The 25,130-nt window shown below is 42.4% G+C and overlaps 1 protein-coding gene across 2 annotated transcripts; it reads left to right on the forward strand.

The window, feature by feature from the left end:
- The first annotated feature begins 44 nt into the window (after positions 1-44).
- Positions 45-23,910, forward strand: LOC131104184 (collagen alpha-1(XXVIII) chain-like). 2 transcript variants are annotated; one of them, XM_058051098.1, is made up of 39 exons: positions 45-277; positions 343-464; positions 1,862-1,950; positions 2,559-2,592; positions 2,665-2,824; positions 4,269-4,843; positions 5,480-5,500; positions 5,584-5,646; positions 6,506-6,559; positions 6,666-6,710; positions 7,611-7,637; positions 7,857-7,901; positions 8,049-8,093; positions 8,614-8,667; positions 11,077-11,145; positions 12,132-12,200; positions 12,899-12,967; positions 13,716-13,784; positions 14,238-14,306; positions 15,044-15,112; positions 15,271-15,339; positions 15,425-15,496; positions 15,748-15,816; positions 15,898-15,969; positions 16,058-16,126; positions 16,353-16,421; positions 16,560-16,628; positions 16,899-16,967; positions 17,534-17,602; positions 18,017-18,085; positions 18,159-18,227; positions 18,314-18,394; positions 18,473-18,508; positions 18,600-18,636; positions 18,735-19,292; positions 20,044-20,297; positions 20,388-20,544; positions 22,911-23,105; positions 23,190-23,910. In XM_058051098.1, exons 2-39 carry the CDS (start codon positions 417-419, stop codon positions 23,195-23,197), a joined length of 3,765 nt encoding a protein of 1,254 aa, XP_057907081.1. In that variant the 5' UTR covers positions 45-277; positions 343-416; the 3' UTR covers positions 23,198-23,910. The 2 variants fall into 2 exon arrangements, with proteins under 2 accessions (XP_057907081.1, XP_057907083.1); XM_058051100.1 differs by lacking the exons at positions 45-277; positions 343-464; positions 1,862-1,950; positions 2,559-2,592 and having other exon boundaries at positions 2,704-2,824; positions 4,318-4,843.
- The last annotated feature ends 1,220 nt before the right edge of the window (positions 23,911-25,130 follow it).

The following is a 25,130-nucleotide window of genomic DNA, read 5'->3' on the forward strand; positions in this document are numbered from 1 at the left end:
CTATACCTTGCTAAAGCACGCATTTCTTCAAACCGACCAGCTGATAGTTTGCCCTCCACAAACTCTGCATTGGATTTAGTTTGTCAATTTCCAATTATATATAAAAGTTTTGCTGAAAAGAAATTCTAATCGTATATACTTCGTTTAGATGCTTAAACTTCCCTGCCTTTGGCTGTGCTACAACAGTGACCTTTTGTACCGTCGTACCTTTAGGTCATTCGATGCACTCCATCCATGAACGAGTCCTACTTTTAATTTATATCGTACATACTACTTGGTGAGAAGAACTACATATCATATATGTATCGTCATTTTTACCTGACTTGTATTATGGATTTGTAGAGCTCATGAACCTCTGAAGTCTGAAACGCAGCGATGTAGTGTACCTTAAATCCACTAGAGTGCGCCACTGTACCATGGGAAAACGCAGAACCAACTCGAGCCTTTGTATGCATGATGCAGAGGTAATGTATGGCCGCCATGTTTTTGTGCCCTTTCAATCTTAGAGGGAGGCCTCCTTTATATTTATAATGTGTATTCATCTAAAACAACTGACTGTCAATGGCACAATTTTGTAAAAATAACATGCGGACTGATGTTTTGACTCGTACACCGACTGGAAAAGGACCAATTAAAGCTGCTTGTATATGTATATGACTGAACTAGTCAGTAATTGCCTGAGAAAACACAGCACATATTTGGTTTATCTCTTTGGGCACTCCCTTGAGGAAAGTGATGGGTGATGACAGAATATTTGTACTTTCAGGGTTGTAATGAGGACACACAGAACAAAAAATACCTTAAAATGTGGACTCAGGGGCACAATGTTGAGCTCATTTAGACCCTTAATTCCCAAGTGATTTGAAAGGTTGTTGCTTTCTTTAATTTGCTGTTACCATAGCTACTTCTAGGCGGAGAATCGAGGTGAAATCAGTTCATAACAGAGCAGCTAATACAAGACTCAACATGTTTCCTTCACCAGTCTATGACAAAATGAATATCAAAGACATAACTGCTACCTTCAATAGAAAAGCGTATACAAGATGGAAATAATAGCTATTTTTATTGTCATGCCACACACATAAGAACATTGCCATTTAGAACAACCTACTTATTATCCATGCACTCATAGCATCACTGTGTATTTACATCATCATGCTCTGTGATATGAAACAAACTTCCATCCCATATTATGCACTAGACACATGGGAGCAAATATTATTCCTCTCTTAGACGGTGTTAAGGACATGCATTCTTGAGTGACAGCTCACCTTTCCCTGCTTTCAGTGAAGTACTTGGCATTAAAAACACAGACTGTCACCACAGAGACAGAGTTATGTGATGCCCATCGCTACAGTCTCGCTGGAATCCACTGAGTCAGGACGACGTTACACTTTCAATACAGGCAGTCACGTAGGAAGACTTTGTCGACTTTGGTGGTAAAAGGGCAACCACCCCGATCATATAAATAAGAAATACATATACTTAAAGAGGAACTATTATACGTTTTCCACTTTTCTGACATATAAATGTAGTTAAAATGTTGTATTGTTATGTTAAACCATGCCAAAGTTTCAGATAATGAGGTTTGCACATTTGGAAGTGAGCCCTGAGAGAAGTTTGGGTTGGCTCAAAACGCTCTGTTTCAGGGGGCGTTGCAATACTGTTCCTTTGTGATGTCACAGAGGAGCGTGGCTGTAGGCACAATACACTCTCTGCCCTCCCCCAAGCTCTTGTGGGTGTTGTTGACGGGGGGGCTTGCGGTCGTGCAGCGTTTGGAGTCGCACGGTTGGCGTCTTCTGTACGTTCTACTGTTTACAATACCTCACACAATTAGTTTGCTAGCCGATTTTTCTTAAAGGGCCAGTGGAATAGCAAGGTGACTCACGATGGAGCGAGGGAAGACTGCATTGCCCAATGGGCCAGCCGGTTCTGGGTCCTAATGTTGTGGTGAGTACTGTTACGAACATATTTTCACAACAATCGCCAAAGGCTCAACTTTTACACGTGAACTGAAAATTATTCAACCCCCATTGTGCATTGTTAACAACCATGTAACTACTAAAAGTTTGTAAACTTTGTAAATAAACATAATTAGCAAGTGCTGAATCATTTTGAGGCCATCTGTATTCATAGTCTCCACAGGCCTGTTTGCAGTCAATACGTCACCAATGACAGGACTCAATTCCGTTTGGTAAAAGTCTCACATACATATTACTACTAAATGTAAAAGGAACACTGCATTCACTGCCCTTTCATGACAAAGATTTTGAGAGGTCTTGAGGTGCCTCCACAGCCATACACCCCTCCCACACTCCAGAAATGGGAGTGAGTGAGCTTAAAAAAGGGTTGGCCTTTCTTTCACTTATACTGCACCTTTTTTTTTTAGAAAGAATCTAATCTGTGTTTGCTTGGTCTTGATCTTGGCCTTGAACAGCACCATTCATCCCTGCGAGAGGACACTGACTTTGATGCTATGGACTTTAAACCAGACAATCTGTGAATGCAGATGATCACCTCCATATTTGCACCTTTTTTTCCCATTTCATCTCTTTCAGGGGTACTGATCACCTTTTGAGACTTATCCACATTGTGAGTTGTACTTGTTAAAGCTTGTTCTTGGAGTGTGTGCAGAGTTTTTTAATGGCTCTCTTTCCACTCAAGGACATCATGCCGCTAATGCCCTCAGCGCACTGGCTTTTGCTCTTGTGGAGGCTGAATGGTCTTTGGGCACAGGACTATAGAGGACACGAAGGAAAGGTGGTGACTTCCAGGAGGAACAACAGGCAATACTCATCCAATTATGTGCCCACTAATGGCCAATGTAAGTCTCAAGCAGCACTATTTCATTTGCATCAATTGGGGATTATTTTTTTGGCATGTATGCCTAAAATACGATAGAAAAAAATCTTTACTAGTACATTACTACTATAAATGTAACAGTGATGATTACACATTAGTTACTCAAGTTTCTTTTATTCATCTTTTGGACTAGTCTATCATTATAAAACATGTTTCTCTGCATAATAAGGATGTCTTTATGACTGTAAATACAGTAATCCCTCGTTTATAGCGGTTGATTGGTTCCAGAATGGAATGTGATGAGTGAATTTGGGTGGTAGGTGATCAGGACCTGACATGGGGGTTCAAAGTTGACTTTAGATGACAGTATCCTGTGTAGAGGATTATTGTGTCTTCTGAGATTTAATCCAAACGGACAATAAAATCCTGGTGATCCGGTGTTCAGGTCTGGTGCTTGTGTGTCCCTGTGAACGTTACAGGAGCAAAATACTATGTATCATCACAGCATCTTTTGAAAAATAAAAATAAAAATAAAAATAAAAATAAAAATAAAAATAAAAATAAAAATAAAAATAAAAATAAAAATAAAAATAAAAATAAAAATAAAAATAAAAATAAAAATAAAAATAAAAATAAAAATAAAAATAAAAATAAAAATAAAAATAAAAATAAAACATTTTATTTGTCTAGCGCTTTTCAAAATACTCAGAGACACTTTACAGAAAATTGAGTTAAAAACAAGTAAACAGAGTAAAAGATATACGTTACTATACAACATTCATTGGTTTATCCACAGTTAAAACAGGAGTAAAAGCGGGGCGAGGAACAGCAGTCAGGTATAAAAAGTTAGACATTAAAAACAGATTTAAATGAGGTGGGTTTTTAGTTGTTTTTTTGAAACTGGGAAGGTCAGGGCAAGCACGGAGTGAATGGGGCTAAGAGTTCCAGAGGGTGGGGGCAGCGATATCTTCATTCATACATTTTTTAAGTACAATTAGCTAAACAATGCATATTTTTGTCTAATAATAGGCAATAGTAGGCTGCACGGTGGGAAGTGGTTAGCACGCAGGCACCAAGACCCGAGTTTGATTCCACTCTCAACTAACTCTGTGTGGAGTTTGCGTGTTCTCCCCGTCATGTGTGGGTTTTCTCCGGGGACTCCGGTTTCCTCCCATATTCCAAAAATTGGGGACTCCAAATTCATCCATAGGTATGAATGTGAGTGTGAATGGTTGTTTGTCTCTATGTGCCCTGTGATTGGCTGGCGACAAGTCCAGGGTGCACGCCTCTCCCCCGAAGACAGCTGGGATAGGCTCCAGCACCCCCGCGACACTCGTGAGGATAAGTGGTAGAAAATGAATGAATGACTAGTCCATAGCCGAAGCAGTGAAATTTGAAGCTCACAGTGGCGAGGGATTACGATCCTTCATTCTTAATAATGACTTCATCTTACTTAATTTTCTTAGCATTCACAGAGGATGGCTGCAGTTTGGAATTAGCCTTTTTGATTGACAGCTCAGAGAGCGCCAAAGACAACCATGCCCAGGAGAAGCGCTTTGCATCTGATGTGACCGAGCTGCTACAGGGTCTCCGCTTGCAGAACGGCCGAAGCCTCATCACCCGCTCTGCCCTCCTTCAGTACAGCAGCCATGTCATCATAGAACGGACCTTCAACCAATGGCAAGGCCCCGACAGCTTCAAGGCCCACATCACCCCCATGACGTACATCGGCCACGGAACCTACATCACCTACGCCATCACCAACCTCACACGCATCTACCAGGAGGAGTCACCTGCCAACAGCGTCAAGGTGGCCATTCTGCTCTTTGACGGCATCTCGCACCCGAGGAACCCGGACATATCAGCGGCCGTGGCTCATGCCAAGAACCAGGGCATTCACTTCTTCACCATTGGCATCACACCTGAAGCTAAGGAGCCCGCCAATATAGCCCAGCTGCGGCTAATTGCTAGCTCACCAGCCTCACGCTACCTCCATAACCTGCAGGATAGAGGAATTGTGGAAACAGTCATCCATGAAATTGTGAGTAAATGAAGAATAATTTATGGAAGCAGGGATTTATTCTTTAGTTTTTCTCTTTACTTTACACACACGGATATTCACATGTCTTGGAAGTGTCTTGGAAGAGGAAGAATTAATACAGCATTAATTGATTAAGACATACAGTATGTATGTCTCAATCCCTGGTTTACATTATTAATGATCTTCTATCCTAAGAGCATTTCTATTAGATGGAGAGCATATGCGGCACGTAATAAGGAACAAGGTTTGTTCCATGATCAGACATTCTAATTGGATGATTACAGGATACTGCGATGCAACATCTGGTAGCTGCAACATATGTTCCCCATTAAATGAAATATCTACGGGAAAAAGCTAGGTGCAACAAGGACAGGAACCAAGCAAGAACTAGCATGCACACAACATATCCTTCAGGAAAAAGACTTCACTCTGAATTTTTTGAGGTGGCATAAGGTGGCAAGCATCCAAAGACGGACAAACCTACAGGAGCAGTCTCATCACATATCATTGCACTCTGCATTTTCACATCACTTGGTCACCTAGCAACAAACTTCTTCCTACTTAGCCACATTACTCTCCAGATTAATAACAGTCTGTTAGCGCCCATATTTATCTTTTTTTTTTATCCCTCTGCAGATAACACTGGCAGATGAAGGGGTAAGTCTTTCCACTAATGACTTGATTTGCGTCCTGGATTGCCCCCATGACTGTAACTCTTTCTGTTCTCATTCTGCTCCAAGTGTCCCCTTGTGCAAAGTCTGTGTGCATGCGAGAAGGGCGAGCGGGGAGCAAGCGGCCCGGCTGTAAGTATCACGCTACGCACTGTGACATACAAAGTCTCCCTTTTGACTCCCTTATACACAACAAAGACTTGATATACTGTAATTACAAGGTTTGGGCGGAATCGTGTGAGTTTTCAGACATTCCCTGCAGCAGTGAGAATGCCACACATTCCTTGTTCACTTTATTGAGAACAGGCCGAAACAGATATTTACATGGGTGCATACATCACAGGAATCCTGTTCTGGCTATTCAAAACCATAAGAGCGCAGCATATACACATGTTCACTTGTTTCATCAAGATTTTCTTCGTCTGCCAAAGCAATTAACGCTTCTTTGTATCCTGGCAACAGGACATCACATAGAAAATAATAATAAGAGTATTGGTCATGAAAAAAAAAACATCCAAATGTCTGATGACAGAACACTTCTGTGTGAAAGACTGTGACGTAGTCCTGATGATTACCATAATTACCCAAATTGCTTTGATACAGGTTTAATTTTGCTGTTTGAGTTGTGCATAGATGTTAATATTGAGGTGGCTGTCTGGATCGTACTACCAAGTGATAGCTATACTCGTTTATTGGCACAGTAGCTTTGCAGTTCATATTGATTGATATCACACATGATGAATTCATACGGATCTTCAGGTCAAAGATTGTTGACATGGTGTGATTCATACCTCATTGTCAGATGTGTAATTATTTTTCCAATATGTTGTATATGAAAATATTATAAAAGTGGCTATAGTAATGACACATTTGAAAGTTACATAAGATGATTCATGTTCTCTTTCTTGTTCTCATGAAACCAATATTATTTATCGTGACACGTGACGTGACTTCCTCTTAATATTTTGTCACCGATTTTCTTGGCTTTCAGGGTAAGAAGGGCCGTCCCGGAGAGGATGGCAGCCCAGGACCAAAGGGACAGAAGGTACTGCCCACCCACTGATTTACCTCTTGTTTTTTTATCATACTAAAGAGTTTTTTTTACAAGTAATGTTTTTGTCCTGATGACTATCTCTATCTCTATTTCTCAGGGTGAAAGTGGGCTTAGTGGACTTCCAGGTCAGGAAGGATCAGAAGTGAGTTCCAAGCCTCAATCTTTATTATTATTGATAATGCTAATTTTTGGCCCTTTGTATTGAGTCGTGGACTCCCGTAGAGCAGCTACACACGATACCCGGCACAAAAAGCTTTCTATATCTTCCAGAATTTGCTCCTAACTAACCGACTGTGATTCCGTGTATTTCCTGCTTCCCGGCAAAACGGTCTGATTTCATTTATTCCACCCTCGGTCACTCCACTATGATTGGTCACAATCCCAAGAGCTCCCGAAGACTTCCAGACAGCTGCCGAAACCCACTTTCTAATTTTGTCGCTATAAGAACTAATAAAAAATAATAAATGACGCTGATGAATTGTTACTTATATCTTGCTCTTCTGACTCTTGGACCCAACCAAGTAAGGTTGGAAAGGTGTCGGGTTCCAACAACAGTTTGGCGAATAGTCCAGCCTGATATAGCCCCAGGTGTGTACCCATGTGAAATGCCGGTGATGGGTGACAATATTTTTCTCTTGCTGGCCTCCAACCACTTTGGCCTGATGCTTGCCTCGTACATGCTTACACTAAAAGAAACATTTCCTGAGAGCCATTGCTAACACCGTTAACACAGAGTGAAGCAGAGCTGAGGGGAGGGCATGCCCATATAAGGAAGTCCGGATCACATTGAAGTGCGTTGGAAAAAACTCTCTAAAATCGAGCATTAAGAGCCATCCCAAACTTCTTTCAGGGCTCACTTCCAAATACGCAAACCGAATTATCTGAAACTTTGGCATGGTTTAACACGATAATAACAACATTCTAACAACATTTATAGGTCAGAAAAGTGGAAAAAAAGGTCCCCTTTTTAAGCCTGTAAATTCATAAATCAAATACAACAGTACATCAGTTTGTTCTGAACACGGCTGTTTTGTTCACACAGGGCAAACCAGGATACAAAGGAGAGAAGGTACTGTATAAACATACGATGAAGCATTTTAGTCTATTTGTTATCATAGCCTGCAGGAACGAAAGATAATTATTTGCTTCACTTTTCTTGGAATTGAACCAGCATGTCCCTGATTGTATTACCTCCTGGCTCAGGTGTCCAACAACAAAGTTTATTTATTACTCTATGGTGTAATGGCAGTCCATTACATGCCTAAACTGCTTTTGCATTCTCTTTCAGGGAGAGAGAGGAGAGTGTGGCACACCTGGAATAAAGGGAGACAGAGTACGTTATTCTCTGCACGCGTTGTTTATGGCTAATAGAGTTATAATATTACACAATGTTTGAGGACATTTGTTTGGATTATTACATCATTTATTGCACATCAGTCAATTAGTTACAAACATCTATTACTTTTTCGTCTTTCAACAGGGACCTGAAGGGACCATTGGCCACAGAGGGAATCGTGGCCTCCAGGTAATTTCTTAATTATCTTCAGAACAGCATTGGTTGTATCGTGATACTGCAATAAGCTTGATTCCCAGTTTTATTGTTACCATCATTTCACCATTTTTTATTTGCAGTATAATAGTTCTACCATGATGCCATGTAGACCAGGGTTCAATTCCACCCTCGGCCATCTCTGTGTGGAGTTTGCATGTTCTCCCCGTGCAAGCATGGGTTTTCTCCGGGTACTCCAGTTTCCTCCCACATTCCAAAAACATGCTAGGTTAATTGGCGACTCCAAATTGTCCATAGGTATGAATGTGAGTGTGAATGGTTGTTTGTCTATATGTGCCCTGTGATTGGCTGGCGACCAGTCCAGTGTGTACTCCGCCTCTTGCCCCAAGACAGCTGGGATAGGCTCCAGCACCCCCGCGACCCTCGTGAGGAAAAAGCGGTAGAAAATGAATGAATGAATGAATGATGCCATGTTAAGTTTAATTGTGTTGTTTGGAACTCAATCATGCTAGTTATGAATATATTCACCATGCAGGGTTTGCCTGGACCTCCTGGCGATGTTGGACCTGAAGGTGTGATTGGTAAAAAAGTAAGTCATCCTCAGCATTGATGCTTTATATCAGGGGTCTCAAACAAGCAGCCCATGGGCCAAATGTGGCCCACGGGACACTAGTTTGAGGCCCCCGCCTTGATATGAAAGTTTAATGTTAGTGCGGCCCGCGCAAGTTTGATATGGATGCTGTATGGTATCATTTACCCAGAAAAATTTATTACGTTTGATTAATGTTCATGTTAAAGGTTAAATAACTGTAAATAGTTATCCTCCCTATCCGTGTGGAAGTGGTACGTTTTTGGCTATTTAAGTTTAAAGGAAATAACTTGAAGGCTACCGTTTAGGTCGCGAGCTCTCTAGTTTGCGAGTTAGCATGTGTCTCAAGACCCTGCAGTTGCGCAATATGTTGTAAATAAAAGAGTATAAATGTGACTATAGTCATGTTTTGTCATATCTACAGGGCTCTAATAATGCTTTTAATTTTAATCTGAAAAAAATAATTTCTCTACCCACCAACTATATGTGGTTTCTTAAGTTTTCTCTTTAAGTTTTATTATTATTATTATTATTATTATTATTATTATTATTATTATTATTATTATTATTTATTACTGATTGATTGATTTTCTTTATTATTGATTTGTTTATTTATTTTTCATCTTATTTTGTGTAGAAAAATAAAAATTAAGATATTTGAGAACAGTGGAATGTTTTATCAGAGCTTTTCTTGTAGAAAATTGGAACCAAAGCGAAGTTTTTAAATTTTTTTTGTTTTTAATAAATGCTTTGGGTTTTTTTCTTTGGAAAACCTGATGCGGCCCAGTCTCACCCAGACCCGAGCTCCAGTGGCCCCCAAGTAAATTGAGTTTGAGACCCCTGCTTTATATAGAAACCATTAGGTGTCCCCAGTGGTGCTTGGGAACGATGGAGAGCAGTGGAAGCAGACTGTTTTGTTGCGGAAAGTCAAGTACAGTAATGATCTGACAAAGGCTGACCTGGATTAAATAAAAAGATTAAAAATCCGGATGACAGCGAACACAGTGAGTTAACTAATGAGGGTGCCAAGCCAGCAACAAGGAGAACATGAAGTTGCAAGAAGAAATGTGTATTTGCACTGAAAGCCCAGCATGCAAGACACGTCTTCTGCTTGTATTTATCCATTACATGGTGTTATTTCACTCTTTTCCTTCAAGACAGTTAATGAAAGGTGACCTTTAGTTGCAAAACCAGATGGAGTCTTTGAAGTTCTTTTTTCCTGTCTGGGTACAATTCATTTTCTTCAAAAGTGGAATTAGAGTGTCAGCGTCAGAAGAGTCACACCATCTGCTATTGTGCTAAAATTGCTAAAATTGTCACGCATAACTAATTGCAATGTCATAACTGCTGGTTGAGTTCTGCCAATAGGGATGTATATTGCTGCTCTCCATGTACGCATTTTGTTTGAAACCTGGCTTATAGTATATTCCTGTGGGGATGTGCCATGGTACGCTACACCGGCTCACACCTCCCCCTCGAAATCGAACCTTGTGGACGATCATTTCCTGTGATCATTTGCTCATAATAAACTAAGCTAATAAGCGGGGAGTCGACAACAGTTGTGGTTGCTGACGGAGTTGACCTCACATCAATCACTCAGGAGCGGTCCGTTGCTTGTTTCTTATTGGTATATATTTATATATTTGGTATATATATTATATGTATGTTATATATTTGTATTGGCATATTTTAGAAATCAAATACATTTCTTCAAAGTTGGCAGGTTTGGGACAGGAATGGTAACATTATTGAATGTGCATTCATGACCACTAGGGCATACTGTACTACACACCATGTGGACCAAAGTATTGGGACACGTGGTCATGACTGGTAAATGGTAGAAAATATGATTTTCCCATGAACACAGCACTGGACTGATCAATACAATGATTATTAGGTGTGAACTAACACCTTTTCCCCTGTGTTTGCAAGTATCCCATCTGTTATTACCTACCATCTGTCAGCCTATTTGTCTACTGTTGACTTTTGAAGACCCCAGCTGTGTTTTATAACCGCCAATTGTGCCACTAGCCTGCCCTGCCCTCACAACTCCTTTACTCTTCCCGACTTAATTATTTTGGAAGAATGCGTCTGCCTGTCATGCAGTATCAGCAACAGACTAATGTCAAGATTTAAGCGTTGTCCTGACTTGTCTGGAAGGCCAAAGAAAAATGAAAAAATAGTTACCGGTATGCATTTGCAAACACCCCCGCGCCTTCTCGATGCCTCTGTTGTCTGATGTGCCTTACTGTTGTGCACTGTGGCTTAGAGTGAAGGCATTCCTGACTGGAGGCATCAGAGATGACACATCCAATGGCCTTTTCTAGTATATAAATGTTCAGAGTGTTCCATAACATTTTCAGAGTCCAGATATCAGAACTTTATGGTGTTCTACTTGTCTTTTTACAGGGGGAACGAGGACTTCCTGGTCCACCTGGCATCCAAGGGGAAACAGGGATTGGCCTTCCTGGACAAAAGGTTAATTTGACACTGTCTTGTCAGAAGTCTGTAAAAAAGTGGGTGTTGTCGAAAAGGACGTCATTATTAGCTACTTGCATTCTTTTCAATGACCAGCAGGGTGCAAGGACACACACTTCACAGTAGGAAACTGTAATGTTATGTTTCCTACTATTCCACATATCGTATCCACAAGGGCGCTGGAGTCTGTCCCAGATGACTGAAAGTGAATATGAATACATATAAATCCAATCCAATCCAATCCACTTTATTTATATAGCACATTTTATAAACAGAGTTTCCAAAGTGCTGCACAGACTAGTAAAATTAAAAAGTAATAATCCAAAACTAAAAGATCATTTAAGAAATAAAATAGTAAAATAGATATTAAAATATTAAAAACCAAGAAACAAAGCAATAAAAGTATAAAAAATAAAACCAATTACAATAAAAACGAAGAACGAAGGACCATACGACTCCCCCCGAGTTAAAAGCCAGAGAATAAAAATGGGTTTTAAGACGAGACTTAAAGCTTTCGATGTTTGGGGCCTTTTTTACTTGGGAGGGGAGAGAGTTCAATAGTTTGGGGCCAACCACAGAAAAGGCTCGGTCCCCCCTGGTCTTAAGTCTCGTCTTAGGCACCACAAGTTGTAAATGATGAATGAAAGTGATAACTGAATAGTTAAGGTTATTTTTAGCCAGGGAGTGTAGTGCATTTTTGCCGACTGACCCAAAAGCTGAATATCCCTAACTTTTTGTGAGTAGCCTCACAGATATCAGAGTCATCAATGAACCTTACATACATGTCTTGAACTTCACGGACCTGACAAGAACCCACACAAGCACAGACAGTGCAATGTCTTGCCGTGTCCAATCTTATTTTCAGACAAAATGAGTTTTAAAAGAATGCAAGAATAGCAAGTTTTAATGTGTGCTTCTGTGGTTATAGGTGTGGCCATTGTGATAGTCTCCTGTATAGTACTGTAATATTTGTTTGTACTCCACAGGGCAATGTCGGTCATCAGGGGCAACCAGGGCCTCCTGGTCCAGTGGGCCTCGGCGAGTCTGGACCACCAGTGAGTAAGAAAAATATCTCAGGCCAAAAGTACTTTACGTGAATGATGATTTCATCAAGGCGGTCGAGTGGTTAGCGCATGCAGACCTTACAGCTAGGAGACCATGGTTCAATCCCACCCTCGGCCATCTCTGTGTGGAGTTTGCATGTTCTCCCCGTGCATGCGTGGGTTTTCTCCGGGTACTCCGGTTTCCTCCCACATTCCAAAAACATGCTAGGTTAATTGGCGACTCCAAATTGTCCATAGGTATGAATGTGAGTGTGAATGGTTGTTTGTCTATATGTGCCCTGTGATTGGCTGGCAACCAGTCCAGGGTGTACCCCGCCTCTCGCCCAAAGACAGCTGGGATAGGCTCCAGCACCCCCGCGACCCTCGTGAGTAAAAGCAGTAGAAAATGAATGAACGAATGATTTCATCAACATACATTTGCAATGTCCTGTTTATAGGCATTTTAGGTACGTATATAAACAGATTTAAGACTATAGGGATGGGCTGATATTATCAGCCAATATTGGCATTTACAAGTTTCATCTTCCAATTGTAAATATGCAACTGTAAAGTGCTGCAAGGGTGGACCGCTGCATTCTAGTCAGGACTCGAGCAGCAACATTCTGGATGCGTAAACCTCTGCGGCTCAGCAAACCATGTCATTGAAATGTGTTCATCCACAACAGTTAACATTGATTTGTTTTGTGCAGGGGCCTCAAGGGCCACAGGGAATCCAAGGAGAGAGGGGTCCTTTAGGAGAGGGACTCCCTGGCCCAAAGGTATCTAAGCTGACCTCTTGGCACAGGCTTTTTAGGTTCACAGTTTTTCCTTTGCATCTGCTTACTTCGACTCACCTATATTCATTGCACACAAGACCTAGATTCAGAGGTTGATGACAAATACATTTACAAGCGCTAAATATGCAAAGGCCTTCTGTTTATTCACATTCAGAAGTGCAATATGCCTGACATCCACACCTCATATGATCTGACCCACTAAGTGGAGAATAGCTGTGAAAGCATGGCCCAGCCAAGTGAAAGGAAGTGATGACATCTTCAGACTTGATGTGACGCATGAATGAGACAGAGACAAACGCTGTGCTGTTGTCACACTGACGAGGAAATCAAAATATATAGTGCTTAGACGTGTAGAGATGGTGAGCGTTTTTGCAAGACCACGTGAGATTGTTCCCAAGGTCGCTGCTAGTTATTCCCTAAATGAAGAATTGACGGAGGATTCACAGATGGCGTTCTCACTCTAAAGCAATCAGCACATGACGTGTCTGGACAAGCTGCTGATTCACAGCAGCTCGCAGGCAGAATTACCTTTTTTTTTTTTCCACACCACTAGAGCCTCAGGTGGCTTGTCTATATAAGGGGTTCATATTCATCACTTAAAATATCACCGTCTTTGCAACTGCACTTATTCTTTGAAGATAAGCATTGACTGCTTTCACCATTTAATTATCTTACATGCTATTTCATATGTTTAACATCCATGGAGTAATTTCTTTGTCATTGCTCACAGGGGGAGCGAGGCTTGGAGGGTCCCCGGGGGAGCAGAGGACCAGCGGGCATTGGAATAAAAGGAGACAAGGTGCAGTAAAAAAAAAAAAAAGGCCATAAATAAGACTGACCCTGCCTGACAGGGTTTCACAAAGGCATGGAGATAAAGTTGTTGTGAAGATGTCCAAGGGTTGGCATCCACTGCTGAATGCACTGCGGGGTTGTATATGTGGAGACCACAGTGGCCTGTGATGAATGAGCTCAGAGTTTGGACGGTGGAGAAGCATCACTGTTTCAGGTTGATTAATGTGGGAAAGTTAGCCTGCACCAAAAATGACGTAATTTATATCCACTATATATACAAATATCAAAGGTAAGCCTTATGGTGGCCACAATAAAAGGTCACTCGAAACTACCACATAGAATAATGTTGCCATTGTTAAGGGAGTGTACTTTTGTAGTAGCCAACCAATAGTGTCACTGCAGCAAAGTGGTGTCATCCATCTTGGAAACATTGTGTCATTACTTACTTTTATTCTCACAGGGGGAGTTTGGCCCTCCAGGTCCTGCAGGTCTTCTTGGCCTACCAGGTGTGGGCATGCAGGGCGAGAAGGCAAGTACCTACACAATGACAATTTTACGTGTTATAATAATGTGTTAGGCGGCATGGTGGTCGAGTGGTTAGCGTGCAGACCTCACAGCTATGAGACCAGGGTTCAATTCCACCCTCGGCCATCTCTGTGTGGAGTTTGCATGTTCTCCCCGTGCATGCGTGGGTTGTCTCCGGGTACTTCGGTTTCCTCCCACATTCCAAAAACATGCTAGGTTAATTGGCGACTCCAAATTGTCCATAGGTATGAATGTGAGTGTGAATGGTTGTTTGTCTATATGTATGTGCCCTGTGATTGGCTGGGTACCAGTCCAGGGTGTACCCCGCCTCTCGCCCGAAGACAGCTGGGATAGGCTCCAGCACCCCTGTGACCCTCGTGAGGAAAAGCGGTAGAAAATGAATGAATGAATAATGTGTTATAATCAGATGGTAATCAATATTTCAACTGCACATGCAAAGTAGAATTTAATATTAGTAAATGGGATATTTTCACAGTTAGAGCAAAGAAAATCATTTTTCTTTACCATTATGAGAGCCCTGTAGACATGAAATAACACCCCTATAGTCACCTTTACACTCCGGTTACCCAATAGTACATATGCTAAGCGATAATAAGACATAGATATACTACATATTACTAATAATAGGCCTTAGTCAACCACAAAACTGTGATAATTGTTATTTTAAAAACGCTATAGAGAAGATGTATACAAGTGTATATTTAAATTCCACCATTACAGGGCATTGAAGGTCCGAGAGGGCCGCCAGGACTACGAGGCCCACCAGGAGAAGGCTTACCCGGACCCAAGGTTTGTACAACAAATCAATGCATTATAGACTGAATAAAGTAAATAAATGACTTATTTGTCCCCCAAATCAAATGCATTATTGTTACCCAGTGCTGCAACTCTTTACTAAGTTGTGAGGAAATATAGTTTCAAATGTTATCTATTCTTGTCTGGCTCAGGGCGACCAGGGATTCCCGGGTGAGGTTGGCTCTCCGGGAGAAAAAGGAAGTGGGGAACCTGGAGATAAGGTGTGTGAACGCGCTGTCATGGTCAGACTTCATCAGTGATTACAGAAAGTCTTCAGATAAACTAAATGATTTATTTTGTCTTCAGGGTGAGCCAGGATCAACAGGACTCTCAGGGTTGCCAGGTCTGCCAGGAGAAGATGGAGCTCCTGGACAAAAGGTACTGTACGTAGTCTGTTGCTTGCTAGGAATTACAGCAACTATTATGCTTGTTACCTCCATTTTATGAAGCTCATTTTGACTCCCATGGACATCACCAAATGCTGAAAAAATTCTTGCTTGGCGATATTTTGCCAGGCTTTCACTGCACTTTCATCATCATCATCATTATTAGACATTTGTCCATTACCTTTAATACAACACTGCCATTGTCCAATGGAGGATATGCATGTGTGTGCTCCGTGACTTTAGGGTGAAGCGGGAGCTCCAGGCCTGAGGGGGCAAGAAGGATCACCTGGACTTGGAATCCAAGGCGAAAAGGTAAAAAAAAAAAAAGTTCCCTTATCTTGTAGGAGGTGAGCTGTACATGGCTAATGACTGTATTTCCCGTGTAACCTCCAGGGCGACCAAGGTCAAAGAGGAATAAGAGGCCTGACTGGGCCACCTGGCATTAGTGGCCCATTAGGACCCAAGGTGAGGACTGGGAAATAGATTTATAATGATGGAGGGAGGGATGGCAATTAAAACACTTCTTCCTTTTTGGCTTCATTTAAACCCTCAGGGAGAACCGGGCGCACAAGGCAGGCTGGGTTTACCTGGTCCACCAGGACGTTTTGTTCTGGGACCCAAGGTAAGGCTGTGGAAATACAAATATATTGCTCTCTCCTTTAAGTCAGTACTTCTCAACTGGTCAAATCGCACCTTGTCAAGACACAGACAAGAATGCAAGGTGCATTCATGGACATTATTGTTTTATGAAAACAACAAGTGGGTCGCAGTCCACCAGTTGAGAATAAGTGCTTTAAGTCACTGACAAGACTTTTCCTTTTGTTACCATTGCCTCCTCCATGTTCTAGGGTGATGTTGGACCAAGCGGCCCTCCTGGTCCGATTGGGGAGACTGGCTATGGCCTTCCTGGTCCAAAGGTGAGGTCCTCTTTTCTTTTATGCTCAATTTCACCATAATGACAATTAGACGACTATAGATCTGCATATTGTTATGCTTCCTCTCTCCCTTATTTATTTTTTGTCAGTTAAAAAAACATTCCTGCCTGTTTTCCACAGGGTGACCGTGGAGATCTGGGCCTTCCAGGTCCATTCGGTCCAAAAGGAGAAGGATATCCTGGCCCCGTTGTAAGGAACTGATTCACACATGGACTTGTCTATTTCTGCTGTCTATCTTTTTTCTAACTCAGGCCAACCTGCGGCCTTTAATTCATCACCATGTCATTTATTGATTTATGTTTTTGTTATCCCATAAAATGTTGAGCCATCGCTAAGAACATATTTATTATTTCAATGCAACTGACGATGCACATCTCTTTTTGTGATGTAACAAGAATGAATTCACTCTATCTCATTTCTGTATTAGTGTGTAATACCGCCATGTCATGTATTGGCTAGGGTCCCCCTGGTCAACCTGGGCTTCCAGGAGAACCTGGCCAAGAGGGCGTGGGAATTCCTGGACCAAAGGTGGGAGTTTTTTAAGATGGTAAACAAGGGGACTTTTGACTTTGACCATATAAGCATGCTGTGTAATTCCTAATTACCTATTATGCTCATGTTGCTGCTTTTTGTATTGAGTTGTGGACTCCTATAGAGCAGCTCCACACAATAACTCGCATAGAAAGCTTTCTACATCTTGCAGAACCTGCAGTGGTCTCTTTTTGTTTATAATAATATAATACATTATAATAAATTAATAAAGCCTTTGGAGAGCAACTTGAAAAGTGGTTAGGAGCTACTGGCTGGAGACCCCTGACGTGTTGTATGAATATATGAATTCAAAGGGTGGTCATTTTGTTCCATGTTTATTGAGTGCAAACAATCTTGACACAACGTTGGTAGTGTAAATTTGGTCATTAAACGTATTCTGTTAAAAAAAATGGTGCAAAAGGCTATTAGCAACTCCAGACATCTGTGAGCTTGGAATTTGCATGCATGCAGGTGAGACACTCCCTGCATGCACACTCTTTAATGCTACACAGACAACCGTGCTGTATTTGTTCATCTATCTTCAGTGCATCTCTTTGTTTTAGGGGGATATTGGTTTCCGCGGGTTGCCTGGTTTACCAGGACCTCCAGGTGAAGGCCTCCCAGGACCTCAGGTATATACAGTTAGATTATAAGTGACCTAAAGTACATCCATGGTCACATTTCTTACATTACATTTGAAAACTCACACAACACACAAGCCCCATTTTGCTCCATCTAACATCCAAGAGTAACATTTTAGCGCCAGTCGGAGAACACGTTAATATATTCAAGTTATTTGGGTTATGGCTCCCATTCACTGCTTGGCTTTAAAAATCTAACAGATGCCACACCCGTATGTTTTCCATCACATCCAGATGGATTACATCAGCACAGCGAATACAGGACAGTATATAAAAATGTATTGAAAATAAAGTACATTAGATGTCACATTCAAAGAACAGAAAACTGTTAACACAATAAAGGGAATAATTGAGGGTCTAAAGATTAGCATCATCACATGTGAGGCTGTATGTTTTGTGCTGCAGGGTCACCCAGGGCGACCTGGTCCCCTGGGACCAGTTGGGCCACCAGGAGTTGGAGTCCAAGGACCAAAGGTAGACTACCATGGTCATTGACCTACCTGTAAAATACTGTTTGTCCATGTTTTTTCTTTTGTTTTTTTTTTAGGGTGAGCAGGGGGTCCAGGGCGTGACAGGACCCAGGGGATCCCCTGGAGAAGGCTTTCCAGGAGCTAAGGTACTTGCCAAAATGGACTTTTAGAATGTAATGTTTCATGCTGGTATGGTTTCGTTGCTGATGTTCTGTTGTGGTCTGTGTGACAGGGAGACCGTGGCACTACAGGCGAGAGGGGGCAGAAGGGCTTCAAGGGGGACATGGGAGACCCTGGTAATCCAGGACAACCTGTGAGTATTATTTGTTGAAATGCATAATGAATGGCACCTTTCCATGTATCGGTAATGAAAGATTTATTCTCATCTGAGGGTCGATCTGGTGTAAAAGGAGAAGCAGGCCTCACAGTGAGTGACACTTTTTCCTTCTTGTGCTTCACGGGATGCTGATATTAATCTCGTTGATATGCGTTCTGAATGGTATGTGTGTTTATTACAGAGAGAGGACATCGTCCGACTGATCAAAGAGATCTGCGGTATGGTATTACTTTTATTCTGCTTCTTAAGTGATATATGATTATTACTAACTATGGGAAAATTGTTCATTTATTATGCTGGTCTGTTATGATTCCAGGATGTGGGATTAAATGCAAGGAGAGGCCTATGGAACTCGTGTTTGTCATTGACAGCTCAGAGAGCGTGGGTCCAGAGAACTTCGAAATCATTAAAGACTTTGTCAACGCATTGGTGGACCGAGTCACGGTGGGCCGCAACGCCACCCGTATCGGCCTAGTGCTATACAGCCTGGAGGTCAAGCTGGTGTTCAACCTGGCCCGCTATGCGACCAAACAGGACATCAAACAGGCTATTAGGAACATCCCCTACATGGGAGAGGGAACCTACACGGGTACGGCCATCCGTAAAGCTACCCAGGAGGCTTTCTACAGTTCACGCCTGGGAGTCAGTAAAGTCGCCATCGTGATTACCGATGGACAGGCAGACAAAAGAGAGCCGGTGAAGGTCGATATTGCTGTGCGTGAAGCACACGCCGCCAATATCGAGATGTTTGCCCTGGGTATTGTCAATACTTCGGACCCAACGCAGGCAGAGTTTCTACGAGAACTCAATCTGATCGCATCTGACCCGGACACTGAACATATGTTCCTCATTGATGACTTCAACACGTTGCCAGGTGGGAAAACACGGAATGACAGTCAATGCATTAGGCCTTGGAAAATGGACAAGTAGTCCTCAGTTTACGTGTTATATATAGCGTTTTGTGGTTATAAAAACATAATTTTGACTTGCTCGAAAACTGGTTGCAGTGCAGTACACTATGGAAGAATCCTTTACATGGTCAATTATATAAGTTAATAAAAGTTGAATTAGAATGTTCACCTGGATGTTGTAAGGATGACATGGAGATGGTCGATGAACGAAGTCTTGATTGCAAAAGCAAAACAGGCCACACCAAAACATCATCAAACTCAACTGTCCTCTCTGTTTTACTCGTTCTACTCATAGTCACAACATGTCACGTTCACAGACAGTAGGACATTTAAAGTTCTTCATAATACAGTACACGTGAAAGCGACAATAATAACTACATAGTGTTGGAGTCTTATTATTGTGATAGAGATGGTTGATGGTCCACATCTTTGTCATTCTAACAACATCCGGGTAGAAGTTGAGTAGTGTTTCTTCGACCATACTGTATTCTTATGCTGTAATTCGTTCTCGAGCAAGTCTCATGTTTACAGGCCAAAATTAAGTAAACACTGTACTAAACACTGTAAACTAAGGACTGCCTGTATAATGTCAAGCATTGCCACTGAAAGGTGTAAATATAACACATTAGACTTGAACCTTTGGCCACCATGAATGTTTGTCTGGTTTACTTTGGCTGCAAAATCACAAATAACAGCGGGTTTTTTATGTTTCAGCTCTGGAATCCAAGTTGGTCAGTCAGTTCTGTGAGGATGAGAACGGAGCCCTGATATATAACAGAATCACTAACGGAAACAATGGCCATAGCAACAGCAGGGATGGTAACAATGGGAGGTATGCAGTCGGCGGCTATGGGTACCAGCCTGCCACTGAATGGGAACTCCTGAACTCCCATCAGACCAACAGCCAGGACCCCAGTGTAAGGGGGGAGGCAAGCCAACATGGTCATAAAGGATCCAGAACAGGACAGGTATGGACGGTCGTTGCAATGCAAATGTGTACAATATAGTCATGTGGAGAAAAGTCAACTCTAATCAAGTCTTTTATATTTCACTATTAGCAAGGACACACAGACACGACACAATGGGGGACTGAGCGTGGAGACACTTTTAATCGTGGCGAGTTCCGGCCTATTCCATCTCACAGAGAAAATCCTGTCCCATCTTCTACCGTTAATGTAACATCATCTGTGCAGCCAAGGCCGTCTCTTCCCAAAGGTAGGGCAGACTTTGCAAATAAGCTTTATAAAACTACTAAAGTGCTTTGTGAAGTTGCTTTCAGAGAACACTTCTAATGAGGAAGGATGCTTTTTTTGTTGTCTGCAGTCATACACCAACGCGACATAGATTAAAGACAGCATTAAAGTGAAAGTAATGAGCACCTGAAATTATGCATACTGTATATGAGAGAAAATGTGTTGCCAGCACTGGTTCCAGGCTCGGCTCGCTCCCTCAGTCGCACAGCAACTGCCTGTTGGGGGTTTGAATGCATAAATCTCCCAACCCGGATTATAAGACAACCCATGTTTTTCCTAGAGGTCTTGGGTCAGTGGGTTGTTTGGGTCAGTAAAGCTTGTATGAGGGATGAGACCGTGACTCCACCACGGTTCGATTATCACTCCCTTGCTATACCGCTTTTTTCAGGAATTAATTCATACATGATGGCTGTTATTACTCGTGGTTATTATATATTGAAATACAAGGGATATGTTGAATCTGGTCACTAGGTGGCAGTTATGCCACTAAACATTGAGACATTACCTTACATTACATTACATTACCTTAACACTGCATGAAGTCATGAATGGCCATAGCATGTCCAGCATAATAGAGTGAAAAAAGTTATCCTCCCAGTCTGTGTGGAAGTGGTATTTTTGTTACCTCGCTAGAGTGCTAGCTAGCAGCCATGTCATGTTCATGCAATAATTCATTCATTTTCCCTCACAAGGGTCGCGGGGGGTGCTGGAGCTTATCCCAGCTGTCTTGGGGCGAGAGGCGGGGTACACCCTGGACTGGCCGCCAGCCAATTACAGGGCACATATAGACAAACAACCATTCACACTCACATTCATACTTATGGACAATTTGGAGTGGCCAATTAACCTAGCATGTTTTTGGAATGTGGGAGGAAACCGGAGTACTCGGAGAAAACGCACGCATGCACGGGGAGAACATGCAAACTCCACACAGAGATGGCCGAGGGTGGAATTGAACCCTGGTCTCCTAGCTGTGAGGTCGTCCCTGCAATAATGATAATTAGAATATACAGTAATAATGAATAAATATAATATCCACTGGGCCGTTGAGTGGTTAGCATGTAGGCCACACAGTCAAGAGATCGGGAAGACCTGGGTTCGAATCGCCTCTTGGGCATCTTTGTGTGGAGTTTGCATGTCCTTCCATTCCCTCCCACATTCCAAAAACATGCTAGGTTAATTAGGACTCCAAATTGTCCATAGGTATAAATGTGAGTGTGAATGGTTGTTTGTCTATATGTGCCCTGTGATTGGTTGGCGACCAGTCCCCCACCTCTCACCCATCAACAGCTGGTATAGGCTCCAGCATACCCGCGACCCTAGTGAGGATAAGCGACTCGACTGGAAAACCACGGTGACATGATGATATAGGCCTCAACCTGAATGACTGAATTCAGGTTCTAGTCAAATAGCATAAAAGTAGCTTTTAAAGGTCAGTTAAGTCCTAGAGATGTATTGACCACAGCCGCCCAGGGGGCCCATTGTGATTTTTTTTTTTTTTTACATGGGGCCCAGAATTCCTGGCGGTGCCCCTGGCCACAGGGGCGCTGTAGTCGTTATAGTTCCTCGACAACGTTGGACAGAAGGGGGCCCAAGACCTTGCTCTTTGTGTTTGGCCTGTGAGATCCATATATAAGCGTCTGGAAGAAATTCCAAATTTTGGGGGAAAAAAATCCCAAATGTATGATGCCGGGTCGATCTATGTTCTCACCCTCACCTATGGTCATGAGCTTTGGGTCATGACCGAAAGAATGAGATCGCGGATACAGGCGGCTAAAATGAGTTTCCTTGGTAGGGTAGCTGGACTCACCCTAACAGATAGGGTGAGGAGCTCAGTCATCCGGGAGGGGCTTCTCCTTCACATCGAGAGGAGTCACTTGAGGTGGCTCGGGCATCTAGTCCGGATGCCTCCCAGACGCCTCCCTGGTGAGGTGTTCTGGGCATGCCCAGCCGGGAAAAGGCCCCGGGGCAGACCTAGGACACGCTGGAGGGATTATGTCTCACAGCTGGCCTGGGAACGCCTTGGTGTCCTCCTGGTGGAGCTGGAGGAGGTGACCGGGAAGTCTGGGCTTCCCTACTAAGACTGCTGCCCCCGCGACCCGGACCCGGATAAGCAGAAGAAAATGGATGGATGATGCCCATTTCTCGTCGCAGTTCTTTAGTCCATATAGTATAAGCATTTTGTGGTAAAAAGTTAAACTCAAGCCAATCATATCTGAAGTAGTCTATCCCATTAAAGCCTTCCTCTCTCACGTGGGATTAGATAAACGAGCCAACAACAAAAGGGATTTTTTTTTATTGACCTCTCCCATCATGTTTTTTATGCAGAGATTGCGCCCTCGGACCCTCGCTGCGCCTTGGCTCTAGATCCGGGCTCGTGCCGCGACTATAGCATCCACTGGTACTATGACAAGCAGGCCAACGCCTGTGCCCAGTTCTGGTTCGGAGGCTGCAATGGCAACAAAAATCGTTTTGACACAGAAGAGGAGTGCAAGAGGACTTGTGTGCTAACCACATCTAATGGTACGATCCGTTCTACAGTACAATTCTAGTATTGAAAATGTAGATTTTTGATTGGATGTGTTTCTCTTCTGTTCTGTTGTATAGGAAGCTGAGTGAAGGCATATATATGCTAGATTCAGTTTTTGCTTCAGAATCTGCAACGCTCCTACTCAGGAACAGAGGCTGTGTATTTCTCTCCCCATGGGAACAGAATTTGTTTTCCTACAGTCTCTGAATGACACTGCAAATGACTGTGTTGACTAAACTTCAACCAGCGGCACACTGCAGAAACGTCCATTCTGTCAGTAAATACGAATTAATATTCTATACTATTAACTTTATCAGTATCAGCTTTAGTATTGTTTTACTATACAATTGGGTTCTATATTAATGACATCCAATACAAGAAGCTGTATCAAAACACGGTAGTAAAATAATACAGTCGTAAACACAATAGCTAGTTTTGATTGACACCCAGTTGTGCTTGTTAATTTACCATGGTAACCACTTGTTGTTAAATGAATACCTCTCTGACTGTGTCAATCAAACATTTGTAAAGGCAGAGCCTTATTGCAGTAGTATCATTGATTGTAGTGCAGTAGTGCAACACCCCCGACCCCCCCAACACACACACACACACAGACAATGCATTGACTGCCCCCTGCTGGGTCATTCACAGCCATGTCAAATTGGTCAGGGATGTAATAGAGGTACTTTATCTTTGAATAGCTAGCTTAATTTTGAGAAGCTGCATGTGTCCATGCTGCTTTTCAGTGCACTATAAACACCTTGTAAGAAACATGTGGTGCTTGTAATAAATATCTGAACTGAACAAATAACACATTTTTACCAATTATTTGTCATAAGTTATTATTTGACATACTGTGCATGCTATGGTTTTATATTCAGGGCAAATGAAATGATTTTACAACATCAATAGTCTTTGTTTTTCGGAATTTAAAATACATTTTTAATAACTTACATATGGTCGTTAAATATTCAATGTGACGTGATTGATATTTACACATTTGCATCATGAACTCCCTGCAGTGCTGTCTCGACTCTTCTCTTCTGCTTAAATTACATATGAGATACTCCTCGACAAGTGGCGTAGTCTGATCTATCTTTAGTACTGCCCACTGGAGAAATGTTACCTAACTCCACACAGTCCTCACACACTTTTCCGGCGAAAGCAAGAAGACAGCAATTCAGGATGCTATCGATCCAGTGAATCCGATCTTGCCGTCACAAAAAAAAAAATGTCTGAGTTTTGTCTTGTCTGTAGATGAACAGTTGTTGGACAGTAAAACGAAAGGGGCGGGGCTAGCTAATGGCTTCTTGCATGTGTGCTCTCACCTGTTTGTGTTCACAGCAGCTGCCGCACCCAAAACTTCCCTGATCCATTTTTGGAAACCTTTGTAATCATTTGTCTCACCCAAATAATGGTACTTATTAGCCTCTGTGGACTTGAATCGAATGTGCCCTTGTCTTTGTTATACATGAATGTGTTAATTTGAGCGAGCACTATTGGCTTAAATTGATTTTCATGGTCACTCCAGCAGCAAATGATTATTATTACAGATACCGACCTACTAGACACACCTGATCATCAGACGCCACCATAAGAAGACACTGGGCAAAAATGTTCCAAAACGAAAACCAATGCTTTATTCATTCATTCATTTTCTACCGCTTTTTCCTCACGAGGGTCGCGGGGGGTGCTGGAGCCTATCCCAGCTGTCTTCGGGCGAGAGGCGGGGTACACCCTGGACTGGTCGCCAGCCAATCACAGGGCACATATAGACAAACAACCATTCACACTCACATTCATACCTATACAATTTGGAGTCGCTAATTAACCTAGCATGTTTTTGGAATGTGGGAGGAAACCGGAGTACCCGGAGAAAACCCACGCATGCACGGGGAGAACATGCAAACTCCACACAGAGATGGCCGAGGGTGGAATCGAACCCTGGTCTCCTAGCTGTGAGGTCTGCACGCTAACCACTAGACCACCGTGCCGCCCCAGGATTGTCTCAATTTTGC

This window comes from Doryrhamphus excisus, chromosome 16 (assembly GCF_030265055.1).
Source record: "Doryrhamphus excisus isolate RoL2022-K1 chromosome 16, RoL_Dexc_1.0, whole genome shotgun sequence".
NCBI lineage: Eukaryota > Metazoa > Chordata > Actinopteri > Syngnathiformes > Syngnathidae > Doryrhamphus > Doryrhamphus excisus.

Coding starts and splice junctions, on each gene's coding strand:
- LOC131104184 (XM_058051098.1), top strand. CDS start 417: ATGGGAAAACGCAGAACCAACTCGAGCCTTTGTATGCATGATGCAGAG. Junction 2,593..2,664: donor TTTTGAGACTTATCCACATT/GTGAGTTGTACT, acceptor TTTCCACTCAAG/GACATCATGCCGCTAATGCC. Junction 6,711..7,610: donor CAGGTCAGGAAGGATCAGAA/GTGAGTTCCAAG, acceptor TTGTTCACACAG/GGCAAACCAGGATACAAAGG.